This window comes from Oncorhynchus nerka, linkage group LG2 (genome assembly GCF_034236695.1).
Source record: "Oncorhynchus nerka isolate Pitt River linkage group LG2, Oner_Uvic_2.0, whole genome shotgun sequence".
Lineage (NCBI taxonomy): Eukaryota > Metazoa > Chordata > Actinopteri > Salmoniformes > Salmonidae > Oncorhynchus > Oncorhynchus nerka.
This window is the reverse complement of record NC_088397.1, coordinates 53,936,988-53,955,550: the sequence shown is the minus strand read 5'-3', so window position 1 is coordinate 53,955,550 and position 18,563 is coordinate 53,936,988. Positions and strand designations below refer to the sequence as shown.

General features: G+C 42.8%; 1 protein-coding gene across 3 annotated transcripts; it reads left to right on the top strand.

Moving 5' to 3' along the window:
- The first annotated feature begins 2,168 nt into the window (after window positions 1-2,168).
- On the top strand, window positions 2,169-18,525 carry LOC115138091 (scm-like with four MBT domains protein 1). Of its 3 annotated transcripts, none has more exons than XM_029674579.2 (21): window positions 2,169-2,254; window positions 4,822-4,879; window positions 4,969-5,063; window positions 5,164-5,407; window positions 5,544-5,632; window positions 5,788-6,034; window positions 12,115-12,212; window positions 12,308-12,409; window positions 12,804-12,966; window positions 13,074-13,156; window positions 13,282-13,408; window positions 13,562-13,675; window positions 13,835-13,877; window positions 14,006-14,073; window positions 14,179-14,318; window positions 14,527-14,636; window positions 14,786-14,961; window positions 15,362-15,540; window positions 15,615-15,836; window positions 17,250-17,378; window positions 17,502-18,525. In XM_029674579.2, the coding sequence occupies exons 2-21, from the start codon at window positions 4,855-4,857 to the stop codon at window positions 17,640-17,642; spliced, it is 2,595 nt and encodes an 864-aa protein (XP_029530439.1). In that variant the 5' UTR covers window positions 2,169-2,254; window positions 4,822-4,854; the 3' UTR covers window positions 17,643-18,525. The 3 variants fall into 3 exon arrangements, with proteins under 3 accessions (XP_029530439.1, XP_029530420.1, XP_064856266.1); XM_029674560.2 differs by having other exon boundaries at window positions 13,264-13,408; XM_065000194.1 differs by lacking the exon at window positions 2,169-2,254 and adding an exon at window positions 2,499-2,653 and having other exon boundaries at window positions 13,264-13,408.
- Window positions 18,526-18,563: the final 38 nt, after the last annotated feature.

Sequence of the window (18,563 nt, the reverse complement as noted above, 5' to 3'; positions counted from 1 at the left end):
TCGTAGGGCTAGATTAGAAGGAGTAGGCTGCAATTTCTTCAGCGGAGTAGGCTACTAATTTGTGTCATATTAAAAATGATGTTGGTTATGTCTCCAGTCATACAAAGTGTAATAGAATTGCATGAACTATGTATATAAAAGTAGCCTATCTTACATTAGTCTGCAAATTTGATGATAGATGCATGCAATCCATTATTATGAAGGTGCAATTTTATGGTAGAAAAATAGCTTCCTCAAACTTGAAACTCATGGACGTTGACATTTGAAGTCGGCCTTGTTCTGACTTGATAGCGTGTTTTATGCATCTATTTCACGTTGAACTGTATATGTGCCGTTCCACAAGTAAATTAGTCAATTTATGAGGTTGATTAGTGGTTGACATTGTATATGCTGTTCCACAGACCTTTAAACCTAATATTTCGGTGATGATACATTTGGTTTATTTTTGCTGTTCTCCAAATACGATTTTTTTTGCGTTTTAAATTGTGAATAAAGGCAGTAAATGAGCTTCAACTTCCAAAAACATCCACCCCCCACCCCACTTTGCCATACCCTAGGTTTGGCTGAACGGACACCACTGCTGTGGTAGGTGGGAAGGTGCAAGTTACCTGAATGTCTTGTATGGTATTTATATTGTATTGGCTTTTGAATAGAATTTACATGTTGATTCTTCTTCTTAATGTTAATTTCAAAGTCCACTATATTGATGCATTTAGCTGTTAAAATTCTAGTTTTTTCTTCCAGCGGAGACCCCCAGAATCCCCTGCTAGGTTTCCTCCTCTGGCTTTGGGCTAAGCCCCCAATGTCATCAAATCGTTGTAACGCCCCTGCATTTGGCTGTAGGTTACAATAGGTTGACTACCCTGCCATCTAGCGGTCAGGTTCTACAATTACTATTAATCTCATTGTCTGAGCCTCGGAGGCCGACGACATTCCTGCAGTGCGCACGGCAACTGTCCTCTGAGTCCGCTCCCTCCCTCTCTGCCTGGCATCACATAAACTCACTGCACTAACCAACAATGGTTGAAAAGTTGCATCATTGGGACATCTGCCAAGCTTCCAAGCCTTAAGAAGGCTCATAAAAGCCTGTATAAATTAAGATTATCTCATGTTATGGCTGCATATTATTCTATCCCTAGCAACTCGGACACCATTGGCATTTGAGGTTTATATTAGGAATATAAATCCACATCATTTTCCCCTCCAAAATAAAACCACATAGGCCCATGTCATGTCTCAAAATGGCACTAGACCTATTTCCCCTTTGATTTATTGATGGTTATCATATCTGCGGCTACTTCTTGTTGGGAAAAAAATATTTAAGAAAGATCAAATCGATTTTGTAAAATTGGAAAGAAATAGGCTAATAAACTGTTGTTTTAATGTTCAAGCCATTCGTACATGTTCATTCTAGCGAATGGGTTATTGTTATGCTACATTTATTGAATTGTAGTTATGCCATTTCCATTCTCAACGACTGTGGGACAGCTCAGACATTTTTTTGTTACCAAATGGATTGGTATTTGTGGGGATTAAGCTTTAGCCTATAGAGTCAACAGCCTAGTGGGAACCTGCTTTTAACAAACGGGTCTCTTTATAACGACTTTCAAATCTAGAACACATTGGGTTCGCCATGAAAGCATATTTCTAAAAAACTCTACACCCAAACATTTCATAAACACCTTATCACCGCCCAGCCCCCCCCAAAAAAAAGCTGGGGGCGGGGGGGATAATTAATGTGCCGAACAATGGAGCAAAATTAAGCAACATCGAGTTATTTTATGCGGTTTCAGTCAAAAGTCGATATCACCTTGACAGTTTTGTGGAGAAAGAAATGCCATTCAACGAAAGTGGCTCGATTATATAGGCCAATGCAATCCATATTCTAGTTCAACGATTAACAAAGTGTTGAATCCATAAGGGAATTTGCCAAACGTAGGCTAAAGGTTCTTTCTCAATCAACGTTAAAGAAGATTAACATTATTAACATTATTAAACAACGTTAAAGAAAACATTGTTTTCTGTTTCTTTGCATCTGTTAATTCTGGTTTTTGGATATTAGATTTTTATTGTGTTTGAAGGTGGAAGTCATATTTTTATTCTCAACGCCGACAATATCAGCTACTCTGGTTTAGAACGTAGATATAGGCAGCAGAACATGCGCAGTGGCAGTTTGTGCCATATTGGAATGAGGTCGTGAACGACTAGGCGGAAAGAGACGGCATCTAAAACCGACTTGAAAAACTATTTACTGGTAAGAATCAGATTTTGTGACCAAATACTCACATACAATATTTTGTTTATTAAGATCTTAATATGATATAATGTAATTTGGTGCTGTCTGCGTCTTTTTTCCCGTCTCTGAAAAAGATGACTCTGGCTCGGTCGAGTGCAAGCGCCCTTATTGCTTAGTATAGCCTATCGCTCAAGCCATGACGTTTCAGTAACTTGACTTGGTCACAGGCGTTTTTAGCATGTGCCGAATCATCCGCATTCTACTGCGGTGCCGTTGGCTTCTGAACTGACCTATATGGCATAAACACAGAGAGGCTATGAAATACATGTTCTTTATTGCATTCGGTGTTCTTCGCACGTTCCAGTGTGAAAGTTGGATCATCGGCGCTCGTGCGTTCAAATTAATATCCAAATTGCGGTAAGCAACCTTCTATCGGAATTCCCACAAATGTTGTTAATGTACTTAATCCATTTATTTAGTTGGATATCGCTCCTATATAATAACGGTTGCACAAGCTTGATGGACGTCTGCGGATGTATTTTATTTTACAAATAGCCTTGCCATTTTTATTTTTTATTTTGTTTTAAATTAAATTGTAGTTGATTGAATATGCCTAACAGATCAGGCCTAAATTATGCTATACACATTGATATTTCCACGTAGGCTACTCTAAGCACTAAACTGCCCATTTCTCTCCAGGTCCAACTTCCCACTTATGCAACTTGAGTGATCGCGGCAACATTTTTTCAAATGACCTGCGGCATTAAACTGCAACATTGTTTCAATTGATGTGCATCTATAGCCTAAAATGCTACATTGTTTCTTCCACTTGCCAATGAAATAGCAATGCGAAGTGGGTTTTTTTTGCGCAAAACTTTTATATTTACTTCTGCCATTGGTTAATTAAGTTGGAGCTATTTATGGTCAGGCTCTCCTATGGCCATTTACACGAAAAATCCAGTTCAAAGAACAGTTTCAACACTGCAACAACACTGGGACAACAACACTGCCCTCTGACGTGCAAGGGGCTCACGAACACCCCACTAACATTAGGCTCCTACTTGACATTGGCAACATGCAACCCTGAAATAATACAATCTCTCAAAGAAGAAGTAGCCTATGTGAAGGCAAATTGCTGACAGAAAGGATTCATAAACAAATAGGCTACTATTATTGTAATTGTGTTACACTTGATGAAAATACTCCCAACAGTCTAACTTTATTCTTGACATAAACCCTTGTCATCAAGACTTCACTTTCATTTAAAGTGCATTTCTCAAACCCTTGTGTGTTCAATCAATGCATTTATTTTGCTTGCACTTCCTGCCCAGTGATCACCCAGTGACTAAGAGGACTTGATTCAGTCAGCTGCATGTTGAAAATATGTTTGTTTTTGTGTATGCATTCTAGTTTCTCTTTCAGGGCGAGTCAGTGTATTTCTGCTGGGTCTATCTATTGGTGGAGAGAGTCAGAATGGCAGGGAGCCTGGTGGTGTGTGTGTGTGGATACTGGGCAGGCCTCTTTCAACCCATAGGGGAAGTTGTTAGTCATCCTGTTCACGTTGGTGATGAACTGAGAGTTAATTTAACTGAATTAGCTGTGAATTCCCAGAAATATCAGCATAATAAAATAATATTTTATCAACCCCCTCATCCTTCCCTTCTCAGCTTCATTCTAACTTGTCTATATCATATTACAATAAACTTGCTGATATTTTCAATCTTTATCAACAACTGTTAGAATACTTTTTTTTTGTGATCATCGGGTATATTAGAATAAAACTCAACAGTGAGGCTTGGCTGTTTGCAAATGGCTAAATGGCTCTGCTGCTCTTTTTATCCTCCCTAGTGTGAGACGTCAGTATGACCTCCAGCACAATGAGGCCCTTTACACGGTCTGTGTGTGTCAGAAAATTCAGTCGGGCTTGGTTGGATAGCTCTGTGTGTGTACTCTGAGGGCGGCAGGGTCGTGGGTGAAAGGATGGGCTGATCCTGGGTCGCGGTGTCCGTGCGGTGGTCAGAAGGACCCTGTCTGATGGCTGTCTCTACTTTAATAGAGACATCAGACTTGACAAAGACGGGCCTGACAGCCCTGCTGAATGGAGCAGCAGTGACCGAGCAGCTATCTTCTACATCCTATACACAAACCTCTCAGCTATTGTCATTTCCAATGCGCTCTCATGCCTGGTATATAAATGCCATTTCTCTTTTGTGTTCAATTCTTTAATCTGCTTTGTTGTCACAGACTGGCTATAAACCTACAGCTCAACTTTGGTTCAAAGTTATCGTGTCTTTAAGAGGCCTCACTCATGCTTTTAGAAACTTAGCTAGAAGGCTCATTTGTATTTTCAAAACCCTTACCTAAATGTTCTCAGTTTCACTTCTCTCACACACACTAACTAAACTTTGTTTATGCTTTTGTTTGGCAATCCACATCAATTTTCACAAAAATAAATGTAATCACTGGACAAATTACCTCTCTTTCACCAGCTGTACCACTTTTACCAACCACCTACTATTCTTACTTGCTCTCCTGATTTTGGCTGTCAAACACAAATAATAATCCAGCTCTCCTTTCTTCCCCAGAGCTTCTAGACTTGGCCTGTGGGAGGAGCTAACATGAGTCACGAGTCACTGGAGTCTGGTGAGTAATTACATGGACCTCCAGCTTTGTTACTGGTGACGAGGGCTTTCTAACGTAACAAACTGAACTGGTGTATGTGTGTGTTGCAGATGAGGACTCGAGTCAGCACGTGTCTGACTTTAACTGGGATGAATATCTGGAGGAAAACGGGACCTTGTCTGTGCCCCACCATGCCTTCAAACACGTAAGTACTGAGACCGCTCACAATCCTCTCATAACCACACAGAATACTCACACACTCTTGATCCCAAATCCACCTTGCAAGATATTTCAACATCCCCCAGGTGGACCAGGGCTTGCAGACAGGGCTGACTCCAGGTATGAAGCTGGAGGTGTGTGTGCGTTCAGAGCCTGACCAACCCTACTGGGTGGCCACCATCATCACCACCTGTGGCCAGCTGCTCCTCCTGCGCTACGAGGGTTACCACGATGACCGCCGCGCTGACTTCTGGTGTGACATCATGACGGCGGACCTCCACCCCCTGGGCTGGAGCCGGCAGCAGGGCAAGCCCATGAGACCCTCCGAGGGTAAGAGAACTAGAGCTGGGGATGAAACTCAGTTGGACGGGTGTTGTTTTACAAGGGTTATTACAGTAAAATCTAAAAACATTTCTGAGGTTTCTTTCCATATTCTGTAATCGTGCCTCTCCATCGCCCTCCTCAGGTGTGAGAGAGAAGCAGCCAGACTGGGAGGGGATCCTGGAGAAAGCCCTGGCTGAGAAGTGCAGTGCACCTGCCAACCTGCTGGAAGGGGTAAGGGGGTGCTCAGTTATAAACTGGAACAACTGGGAATGTATGACAGATAGGCAAGGGTTTTGAACTCTGTGCGTGTGTGTGTGTGTGTGTGTGTGTGTGTGTGTGTGTGTGTGTGTGTGTGTGTGTGTGTGTGTGTGTGTGTGTGGCCTCAGCGTCGTAAGGACCCAGTGGACCTGATGTCTCCAGGCTGCAGTGTGGAGCTGCAGGACAGTTTTGACCCTGGGGTGGCGTGGGGCGCTGAGGTGGAGGAGAATGTGGGTGGCAGGCTGAGACTACGCCTAGCAGGCACAGAGGGGCTCCCTGAAACACACTCCACCCTCTGGCTCTACTACCTGCACCCCCGCCTCCACCCACCTGGCTGGGCCAAGGAGCATGGCTGCACCCTCAGGCCCCCTTTAGGTAAGCTGATCCTCTTTTCAAAAAGACCTTGGGGAAATTCAGTTTTCACGTGTGTTCCACAAATCTCTAACGGTCGCCCCAGCGTTTCTTTTATATGTGTGATGTCAGAATGCACTCACTGTTCCAAAATGGGATTGTTACACAACAGGACAGTGAACCCACACTGTCCTCAAACCATGGCACACTGCCTGCTATTTATCTATAGGCTATGTTTTAACTTATCAATTTCAAGTTATTTTCAAAGAAGTTTTATTTTCTATCAACAGTTTCAATTGAGGTGTGTTCCGCCTCCTTGTTAATTCACATAAGAAGTAGCCCATTTCACTGTTGTGGACCACTTATATTTGAGGCTTTATTGAGCTGGACAAACTTCTCTCTTCGAGGAGATCCCAAACACTCCCCAAGTGTTTCCCCAGATCAAATATACAGACATTTGCATATCTCTAGTCAGAACACAAACTTTTTTCCCCTGGCATATTATCCAGCTGGCGCCCACATCGCCTTAATATTAGTTTTCCTTACTAATAAAAACTTTGGACGTGTGCGTTCCTATCAAAGTAAGTGCCTTATTACGTTATCATTATAGTTTCTTTATTGTGATGTCATTTCTACTGTAGCACACCGTACATACAGTTGGAAGTTTACATAGTCGTGACAAAGTTTTGGGAATGACACAAATATTAATTTTCACAAAGTCTGCTGCCTCAGTTTGTATGATTGCAATTTGCATATACTCCAGAATGTTATGAAGAGTGATCACATGAATTGAAATGAATTGAAAAGTCCCTCTTTGCCACGCAAATTAACTGAATCCCAAAAAACATTTCTACTGCATTTCAGCCCTGCCACAAATGGACCAGCTGACATCATGTCAGTGATTCTCTCGTTAACACAGGTATGAGTGTTGACGAGGACAAGGCTGGAGATCACTCTGCCATGCTGATTGAGTTCGAATAACAGACTGGAAGCTTCAAAGGAGGGTGGTGCTTGGAATCATTGTTATTCCTCTGTCAACCATGGTTACCATGAGGTAACCAGAGGCAGGTGGACAAACAATAACACGTGCCGTCATCATTGCTTTGCACAAAAAAGGGCTTCACAGGCAAGGATATTGCTGCCAGTAAGATTGCACCTAAATCAACCATTTATCAGATCATCAAGAACTTCAAGGAGAGCGGTTCAATTGTTGTGAAGAAGGCTTCAGGGCGCCCAAGAAAGTCCAGCAAGCGCCAGGACCGTCTCCTAAAGTTGATTCAGCTGCTGGATCGGGGCACCCACCAGTACAGAGCTTGCTCAGGAATGGCAGCAGGCAGGTGTGAGTGCATCTGCACGCACAGTGAGGCGAAAACCTTTTTGGAAGATGGCCTGGTGTCAAGAAGGGCAGCAAAGAAGCCACTTCTCTCCAGGAACAACATCAGGGATAGACTGATATTCTGCAAAAGGTACAGGGATTGGATTGCTGAGGACTGGGGTAAAGTAATTTTCTCTGATGAATCCCCTTTCCGATTGTTTGGTGGCTCGGGGAACAAAACTTCAATATTTTGGGTCCATGGCCACTGAACTCCCCAGACCGTAATCCCATTGAGAACTTGTGGTCAATCCTCAAGAGGCAGGTGGACAAACAATAACCCACAAATTCTGACAAACTCCAAGCATTGACTCTGCAAGAATGGACTGCCAATCAGGCAGGATGCCAGTGTGAATTGCAGAGGTCTTGAAAAAGAAGGGTCAACATTGCAAATATTGACTCTTTGCATCAACTTCATGTAATTGTCAATAAAAGCCTTTGACACTTGTGAAATTCTTGTAATTATACTTCAGTATTCCATAGTGACGTCTGACAAAATATCTAAAGACACTGAAGCAGCAAACTTTGTGAAAATTAATATTTTTGTCATTCTCAAAACTTTTGGCCACGACTGTACACCTTAGCCAAATGCATTTAAACTAAGTTTTTCACAATTCCTGACATTTAATCCTAGTAAAACTCCCTTTCTTAGGTCAGTAAGGATCACCACTTTATTTTAAGAATGTGAAATGTCAAAATAATAGTAGAGTGATTTATTTCATCACATTCCCAGTGGGTCAGAAGATTACATACTCAATTAGTATTTGGTAGCATTGCCTTTAAATTGTTTAACTTGGGTCAAATGTTTTGGGTAGCCTTCCACAAACCACTATAAGTTGGGTGAATTTTGGCCCATTCCTCCTGACAGAGCTGGTGTAACTGAGTCAGGTTTGTAGGCCTCCTTGCTCGTACACGCTTTTTCAGTTCTGCCCACAACTTTTCTATAGGATTGAGGTCGGGACTTTGTGATGGCCACTCCAATACATTGACTTTGTTGTCCTTAAGCCATTTTGCCACAACTTTGGAAGTATGCTTGGGGTCTTTGTCCGTTTGGAAGACCCATTTGCGACCAAGCTTTAATTTCCTGACTGATATCTTGAGTTGTTGCTTCAATATATCCACAGAATTTTCCTACCTCATGATGCCATCTATTTTGTGAAGTGCACCAGTCCCTCCTTCAGCAAAGCACCCCCACAACATGATGCTGCCACCCCTGTGCTTCACGGTGGGGATGGTGTTCTTCAGCTCACAAACCTCCCCCTTTTTGCTCCAAACATAACGATGGTCATTATGGCCATATTTTTGTTTCATCAGACCAGAGGACATTTCTCCAAAAAGTACGATCTTTGTCCCCATGTGCAGTTGCAAACCGTAGTCTGGCTTTATAGCGGTTTTTGAGAAGTGGCTTCTTCCTTGCTGAGCGGCCTTTCAGGTCATGTCGATATAGGAATCGTTTTACTGTTGATATAGATACTTTTGTACCTGTTTCCTCCAGTATCTACACAAGGTCCTTTGCTGTTGTTCTGGGATTGATTTGCACTTTTTGCAAAGTATCTCTTGGAGACAGAACGTGTCTCCTTCCTGAGCGGTATGATGGCTGCGTGGTCCCATGTTGTTTATACTTGCATATTATTGTTTGTACAGATGAACGTGGTTACTTCAGGCATTTGGAAATTGGTCCCAAGGATGAACCAGACTTGTGGAGGTCTCCAATTCTTTTTCTGAGGCCTTGGCTGATTTCTTTTTGATTCAAATGATGTCAATTAGCCTATCAGAAGCTTCTAAAGCCATGACATCATTTTCTGGAAATGTCCAAGCTGTTTAAAGGCACAGTCCACTTAGTGTATGTAAACTTCTAATCCACTGGAATTGTGATACAGTGAATTATAAATTAAGTAAATCTGTCTGTTAACAATTGTCGGAAAAAGTACTTGTGTCATGCACAAAGTAGATGTCCTAACCGACTTGCCAAAACTATAGTTTGTTCACAAGAAATTTGTGGAGTGGTTGAAAAACGAGTTTTAATGACTCTATCCTAAGTGTATGCAAACTTCTGACTTCAACTGTATGTATGGAGCATAATATATTTACTGTTTTATTCACATTTTCAAGTACTTTTGACAAATCATGCATTCCCGATTCTTGCATAGATTATAATGGACACATACACTATATTTATAAAATCATATGGACACCCCTTCGAGTAAGTGTATTTGGCTATTGCAAACACACCCGTTGCTGACAGATGTACCAAATCGAGCATATAGCCATGTGATCTCCGTACACAAACATTGGCAGTAGAATGACCTTCCTAAAGAGCTCATTGACTTTCAACATGGCACCGTCATAAGATGCCACCTTTCTAACAAATCACTTTGTCAAATTGTTGCCCCGGTCAACTGTAAGTCCTGTTATTGTGAAGTGGAAACGTCTAGGAGCAACAACCGCAGAGAACGGGACCACCGAGTGCTGAAGCGTGTAGTGCGAAAAAATAGTCTGTCGTTCGTCGGGTCCAACTTTGTGGCAACAGTTTGAGGAAGGCCATTTCTTGTTTCAGAATGGCAATGCGAGGTCCATACAGAAATGGTTTATTGAGATGATAGGTGTGGAAGAACTTGACTGGCTGCACAGGGCCCTGACCTCAACCCCATCGAACACCTTTGGGATGAATTGGAACGCCGACTGCGAGCCAAGCCTAATTGCCCAACATCTGTGTTCGACCTCACTAATGCTCTTGTGGCTGAATGGAAGCAAGTCCCCGCAGCAATGTTCCAACATCTAATGGAAAGCCTTCCTAGAAGAGTAGAGGCTGCAAAGGGGGGACCAATTCCATATTAATGCCCATGATTTTGGAATGAGATGTTCGATGAGCAGGTATCCGCTTACTTTTGGTCATGTAGTGTATGGCGTGTAAAATACTTTTTGGAAAGTTGTACTGATTATGATGAGTGAATGCCAGCTATGTGTGGCGCCATGTTTGTTGACATCATATAAAGCTTTCTGGTTGTCACGTAAATATCTGACCAAAGATGTTATAACAAAACAAGGTAAAGGGATGGTTCACTCAACTGACTTCGATTGTAACTATCGTTACTCCAGGTTGCTAGCTCAGACCCCCCCCCCCTTTCCAGGGTTTTACATTTTTAATTTAGCGTATAATCTTCTCCTGTTTTTGCCCCCCGAATATTGATAAATCCTGCATCATATCCCCCCACAATACCTTACCCCATTTCTACCCCTTATCGACTTGAAATCCCCGACAAATTAAATTAATCGCCCCCCACAAACCATCTGTTGTCGAAATTCTTACGCAGGGGCACTCGAAGTCAATCATAAATGAATCATTGTTTATTTGTCAGCGTGCTGGAGGGGTTCCAACCAACTCAATGCACCATAGTACACATGTCAATCAGGAGCTCTCCTTGGGCAGACCCAGCAGCTGTCTTTTATATATGACTATACACAGACAAGTTATATTTACAAGATTTAGCATAATGAATTCATTCATGTGACCAACCAATACTGTTTCATAACATGCGACAGACCAATACCTCACAAGGCTTCTCTCTAAACTGAGACCTTAACTGAGATATCTTTAGTTCGTTCTCAAAACAACATCTGGGTGTACTGCCAAATTGCAGCTACTGATAAATGAGGATTTGTACAGTCAGCCAATTGCATGAACAGAGAAATTAGCTTATCGAACAGCACATGAATAGAACACAGAAATGAGTTATAAGAAAAGCACAAACATTAAAATTCCCATTACACATCCTAAAATGGTTTTAACTAAATCTGGCAACCCTGTTTAGCTTTCACACTATGGTTAGGCTAGGCAGGAGGCTTTTATTTGGTGGTGGTGATCTGTGAGTTGATAACATTTTAATTGCTATGTGATTTGTCAAACACTGTAAATGACTTGTCAAGTCATGTACTCCGGTTCTTGTAAACGCTGTAACAAGTACATCGAAGATTTGTAATATGCTGAAAAGTGGCCAAACAAAGTTCATGTTTTTTAGACAATGGAAGCAGCCATCTTTGACTTAGTTTATTTGTGTCTTCTAGTGAATGTCATTCTGGGATTAGGGAGTTTTCACTTGTCAAGCATAAACAAACATGGCTGCCATCATAAAGAATTTACCTGCTGTTATCTTAGCTGACATGCATGTCTTTTCTAAACAATATTACATTATTACAATATTACACCCTTGTGCTCACCAGAGATGTGGTACATTGCAAACAAGTCTAGCAGTTAGGTTGCTAACTTATGTAAAAAAAAAAATTAAATAAAAGAAACTCAGCACAACCTATTATTTAGACTGGTTTATGGAATGAGTTTGGCTGTGGATGTGTTCCGTGTGATGCTTGGATGACGAAGTTTGCGTTTTATCTTTTACAATAAAAGGTGAAATTGAGGAATAAAGTTGTAAATACCTTTTTTATTTCCTTTTTTATTTCCTATCAGTACATAACATTGTTTTTCAGACAGCAATGCTGTTTAGACATGTTGGTTGCATCCTGCGTTCTGTTGCTATTTGCTATTTGTGATGGTAAGCTGCAGGGACCACTCAACAATGATCACAAATATGTTATCTTATGCATCAAAGGGCTAAGATACAAACATAATTTATGAATAAATCGGAGGTTGCGGTTTTTACTGTTTTAACGTGATAATTTGTGTGTGTGTGTGTGTGTGTGTGTGTGTGTGTGTGTGTGTGCGTGCTTGTTTCAGCCCTGGTCGCCCTGCACACAGAAGAGAAGTGGGAGGAGGTCAGACAGAGGATGATTGATCAGCCTCATGATGAAGCCCTCTCTGAGGAGTTCTATAAGGTGATGGCACTACCAAGCATCATTTACTAACATTACAAGGCTCTGTGCAATATTAATATAATAAGCCATCACTGTGTGTTGTGTGCGTGCATCAGGACCGGCCTGTCATCGCTGCCCACTGCTTCACTGAGGGGATGAAACTGGAGGCCGTTGATCCTGCATCCCCATTCTGCATCAGTCCTGCCACCGTTACCAAGGTAACAACCTCTTTACTGTCCCCCTCTCACCTCAGGCTCCTGGATTTGTCTGAATGCGTCCTTCCTAGGCCAAAATGAATGACTGGGTTGGATGATGGCAGTAGAGTGATGAAGGTACTCCACCCAACAGTTTCCACCATATCGTTGCTGCCTATTCAGTCCACTCAGATCAGTGTTCACCTCAGTGCTAGGAGAGTAAAGATGAATCCTGACATAGTACCCATATAAACTCTGGGAGTCTATCCACTCCATGCGGAAGTGGGTAGTCAGTGAGATACAGTATGGTTGTGTATGAGGCTAGCTTTGGGTGTGATATGGTCATGGAGGAAGGGTAGGGTAACTACTGCATAGAGCCAACATGAGTATGATGTCATAACCTACCTCTTCTCTTCAGGTGTTCAGTGACCAGTACTTCCTGGTAAAGATGGACAATCTCTGTGGTGATGATTTGGTGTCAGAAGGCAGTGGGAAGTCCTTCCTGTGTCACAGGGACAGTCCTGGGATCTTTCCCGCCCAGTGGAGCCTGAAGAACGGTCTCCCGCTCAGCCCCCCTCCAGGTGGGGAAACACTAGTAACATTTACAGAACTACTTTTAAAACTGTGCTCAACTTTTTTTTAAAACGTTAAGCTAATTGTATTGTGTTCTCTCTCTCCGGTTGTGTAGGGTACCAGGGGCAGGACTTTGACTGGGCAGACTACCTGAAACAGAGTGAGGCCGAGGCAGCACCACAACACTGTTTCCCCACAGTGAGTCATGCGCTGTCTGACAAACGGCCTCATAGAACAATGCATGTTATAACATGAGTGTATAGCATGGATGAACAGGGGCAATGAATAATCTCTCTCTCCTGAAGTCTCTCTGTCTGTCTCAGGAACAGTCTGATCACAGCTTTAAAGAGGCCATGAAACTGGAAGCGGTCAACCCACTCTCACCTGAGCACATTCATGTGGCATCAGTAATCAAGGTTAAAGGGCAACATGTCTGGCTTGGCCTGGAAGGTGAGAACCCGTAGCTACGCCTCATATCTGGGCCCTGCGTTTTTAAAGCTTAGTTTAAGACCATTTAAGTGTGAGCTTGTTCACAATGATGGTATTGATATTAGATCATTAATAAGTTGTGTGATTAAATCATTTGTGTCCCTGTGTGTCCAGGGCTGAAACAGGCTATGCCAGAGCTTATAGCTCATGTGGACTCGTTGGACATCTTTCCTGTCAGCTGGTGTGAGACCAACGGTTACCCTTTGTTGTACCCCATCAAGCCCGAAGGTGGGCGTCCCATAATAGGATCCCTCTGTGTTCCTCTCTCTCATCTAAAGGGGTGCCATGCCACAATATGCATGGAATTGTTAATATTGCAGTCACAATATTTGACAGTACTGTGTATAGTTTCAGTAGTTTTCATGTTGATTATACATTGTCTTACAGTTGAGAAGCAGAGGAGGATTGCTGTGGTGCAGCCTGAGAAACAGTAAGTAGGCCTATGGGAAAGGAAGGACTCTTATCATTGGCTGTTCATTGGCTGTTTGTCCACTTGTGATTGGTTAATATTCCAGTCCCGTGCACTTTGACCACTAACCTGTATCTTTGTCCCTAAAGCCGAGCTCCACCCAAATCCACAACACCTGATGCACTCAAGCAGCAGATGACCAGCCAATCAGAGACTGGTGAGTGTTCTCTTTCTCATCTAGACATACCAGACAAATACATTAGGATTGTTTCTGAGGTGAGGCACAGCTATTACATTGTGTGTGTGATGTTTTTTTGTACAGGACAGGGGAACGGGAAGTACTGCTGTCCTAAGATCTACTTCAACCACCGCTGCTTTTCTGGCCCCTACCTGAACAAGGGCCGCATCGCTGAGCTGCCCCAGTGTGTCGGCCCTGGCAACTGTGTCCTGGTGCTCAAAGAGGTGAGGAGCACCCGAGTGGGATCGGAAAACCATACTACACAATATTATAACTATATTACAATATACTCAAAAGTAAACTACTCAATTCTTCTAGAAACTGGTTAGTAATAGAGCAAAATTGTACTATCCCTAAAGATCACTTCCCACTTTGAATAGTATCTATGCTAATCCGTTCACGTCTCTCTCCGTCTCCCTGTGTCGTGTCCAGGTGTTGACTCTGCTGATCAACTCTGCCTATAAGCCCAGCCGGGTGCTCAGGGAGCTGCAGCTGGACCAGGAGAACCGCTGGCATGGACATGGAGAGACGCTCAAAGCCAAGTGAGGAACGCATTCTCTGTCATTAACATCATTACGTTTGTAACTTTTCTGCTCCTATTTGTGCTTGAGTTGATTTTATTAAATTGTGTACTGGACCTGGCTAAGCAGTCCTAGCGTTGCAAACCTGAGGATCTATTTTTGGCCGGCAGGTACAAGGGAAAGAGTTACCGGGCTACGGTGGAGATAGTGCGTACAACAGACTGCGTGGCTGAGTTTTGTAGAAAGACCTGCATGAAGCTGGAGTGTTGCCCAAACCTGTTTGGACCTCGCATGGTTCTGGAGCGCTGCTCAGAGAACTGTTCTGTGCTCACCAAGACCAAATACAGTACGTGTCACCGGTGTTTGACTTGAACTGTAATAGGTGCCAGTACTCATTTTGGATGCTTTTACTGTTTATATTTAGATGCAGGCACTCCACAATACTTTTGAGTTAATATTCTATAAGAGGGACATGAGCTCAAGCAGTAGAACATTTGACGTGCCGTACTCTGGTGAGCCCCTGCCCTAATCAGTCACTCTAGATCTAATGCATATCTGTGAAAACGGGTATTAAAATAGCTGGTGTTATTGAGATCAAGCTGATATGCAGGGGGGGGGGGGGGAATCTAAGGGAACCAGTGTCTGTTTTTATGTGTACTTAGATGAATAAACAATATTGATTGTAAAGTATTGGTTTCATAATGCTCAGGAGGACAAAGATTGTAATATTGATTTTTTTTCTACAGCTTATTACTATGGTAAGAAGAAGAGTAGGCGAGTGGGCCGCCCACCAGGGGGGCACTCTAACCTGGAAGGGGGGGTGAAGAGGAGAGGTAGGAGGAGGAAGAGGAGGAAGCAACTCTTCGTCCATAAGAAGAGACGCTCCTCAGCCTCACTGGACAACACACCTGCCGGTTCACCACAGGTAACACACACACACATACATATCTCTATATATCCAGACATCTTTAAACTGAACCATCCCTTTCTCTAACCCAGGGGAGTGGAGAGGAGGAGGATCTGGATGATGAGGACTCTCTGAGTGACGATACTGGCTCTGAACTCCAGGATGATCAGGACGATTCAGAATATTCCATTGGGAAGTCACAGCCACCCACCCCGTCCCCTTCTCCTCCTGCAACGCCCCGGCCAACCCGAAAGCGCAGGAAACCTCACTCCCCATCCTACTCTGATGATGAGAACCACCCACCTTCACCAAAGGTAAACTACTGTGCCTTGACTTTTTGTTTGTTCACTGTTAATACAGTGGCTTACTAAAGTATTCACCCCCCTGGGCATTTTTCCTATTTTATTTCCTTACTACCTGGAAGTAAAATGACTTTTTGGGGGGTTTGTATCATTTGATTTACACAATATGCCTACCACTTTGAAGATGAAAAAAAGAACAATTGTGAAACGAACAAGAAATTTAACCCCCCCTCCCCCAAAGTCAATACTTTGTAGAGCCACCTTTTGCAGCAATTACAGCTGCAAGTATCTTGGGGTATGCCTCTATAAGTTTGGCACATCTAGCCACTGGGATTTTTGCCCATTCTTTAAGGCAAAACTACTCCAGCTCCAAGTTGGATGGCTTCCGCTGGTGAACAGCAATCTTTAAGTCAAACCACAGATTCTCAATTGGATTGAGGTCTGGGCTTTGACTAGGCCATTCCAAGACATTTAAATGTTTCCCATTAAACCACTTGAGTGTTGCTTTAGCAGTATGCTTAGGGTCATTGTCCTGCTGGAAGGTGAACCTCCATCCCAGTCTCAAATCTCTGGAAGACTGAAAGGTTTCCCTCAAGGATTTCCCTGTATTTAGCGCCATCCATCATTCCTTCAATTCTGACCAGTTTCCCAGTCCCTGTTGATGGAAAAAGATCCCCACAGCATGATGCTGCCATGACCATCACTGTGGGGATGGTGTTCTCTCGGGGTGATGAGGTGTTGGGTTTGCGCCAGACAGTGTTTTCCTTGATGGCCACAAAGCACCATTTTAGTCTCATCTTGCCAGAGTACTTTCCATATGTTTGGGGAGTCTCCCACATGCCTTTTGGCAAACACCAAACATGTTTGCTTATTCTTTTCTTTAAGCAATGTCTTTTTTCTGGCCACTCTTCCGTAAAGCCCAGCTCTGTGGATGCCCGGCTTAAAGTGGTCCTATGGACAGATACTCCAATCTCCGCTGTGGAGCTTTGCAGCTCCTTCGGGGTTATTTTTGGTATTTTATTTGCCTCTCTGATTAATGCCCTCCTTGCCTGGTCTGTGAGTTTTGGTGTGTGGCCCTCTCTTGGCAGGTTTGTTAGTAATGGATTTAATGGTGCTCCGTGAGATGTTCAAAGTTTCTGATATTTTAAAAAACAACAACCCTGATCTGTACTTCTCCACAACTTTGTCCCTGACCTGTTTGGAGAGCTCCTTGGTCTTCATGGTGCCGCTTGCTTGGTGGTACCCCTTGCTTAGTGGTGTTGCAGACTCTGAGGCCTTTCAGAACAGGTGTATATATATACTCGGATCATGTGACACTTAGATTGCACACAGGTGGACTTTATTAACTAATTATGTGACTTCTAACTTTTCAACTTAAAAAAACATAATTAACTGCATCTTTGTATCTTGCATGTTGTTTTGCAGCGCTCAAGAAGTGAGGCTCCCCAGAAGCTGTGTTTGGACACCAGTCCCCTAGAGTGGAGTGTGACTGATGTGGTGCGTTTCATCAGGACCACCGACTGTGCTCCCCTGGCTCGCATTTTCCTGGATCAGGTAATAATTACACACACAGACACACACACACAATAATTATCTTTACTGTATAACTGTGTGTACACTGTGGCCTACATCCATGACCATTGTTGTCTTACCCCATGACCGTGCTTGTGTTTTCAGGAGATTGATGGACAGGCTCTGCTCCTTCTCAACCTGCCCACGGTGCAGGAGTGTATGGACCTGAAACTGGGACCAGCCATAAAGCTGTGTCACCATATCGAAAGGGTCAAACTGGCATTCTACCAGCAATTTGCTACGTAGCTGAGGGTTCTAAAATAAGAGAAACTTTACATAGTCAGTAACCTGAAATGATTCCATAACTCATCTACCACTGGACATCCTTTGGACTCTGCACCCAGGCCCAGCACAACAGCAGCAGCAGTCAGGCATGGATATCAGATGATTCAAGACTTGCATTGTTTCTTTGCAATTTCTACTGTATGGTCAGAGAGGGGTTTACCCCGCTTTATTCTAGGCAAAGACATCTCACATGGATATTCATATTCAGGTTTGTCACCCACAATCTCAAAATGACTCCTGGTTTCATTTGATCAACATTCAAGCATGGACAATGCAAGGTTCTAAGCACAAAAGACAAATAAACCACTTGTACTATATTGTGGTATGCAAAGTGTATCTAACAGGGTGTATTTGTGTATAGTGTACATATTTAAAAGCTATTCTAGTACAACAGGGTGATTAATGGTTATAGCTTGATTTTCTACAAAACATATTTGCTTTGAAAGTATTTGTGAAGGCCTTCATTCAAAACAGCCTTTTTGTTTTCTCTGAAAAAGATTTGAACTTATAATCATATTGAAGACATTAGGGCCTGTGGTAAAAGCATTTAGGATTGAGGTGTTTTTGGAGCAGAAATCAGATACATTTGATAGTTTTACCTTTTTCCTACAACCCTCGGTAGATTACTGGGTATTGTGTGGTATTTTATTTTCGTTAGCCAACTAACTCTTTGCTGTGTTTTTAGTTTCTCTCGTTTACCCGGCTCTGCCACTGAGATCAAATATATTTTACAGGAGATACAATTGATTAATTTGACTGTATATGTTTGTGGAATATGATATTTAAGAGAATATGGAATAAAAGCCTGAATCTCTTCCCCATGAGATTCACGATCTTTCCTACACGTCCCATGATGCCGTTAATTGTGTCACGTCGAGCACG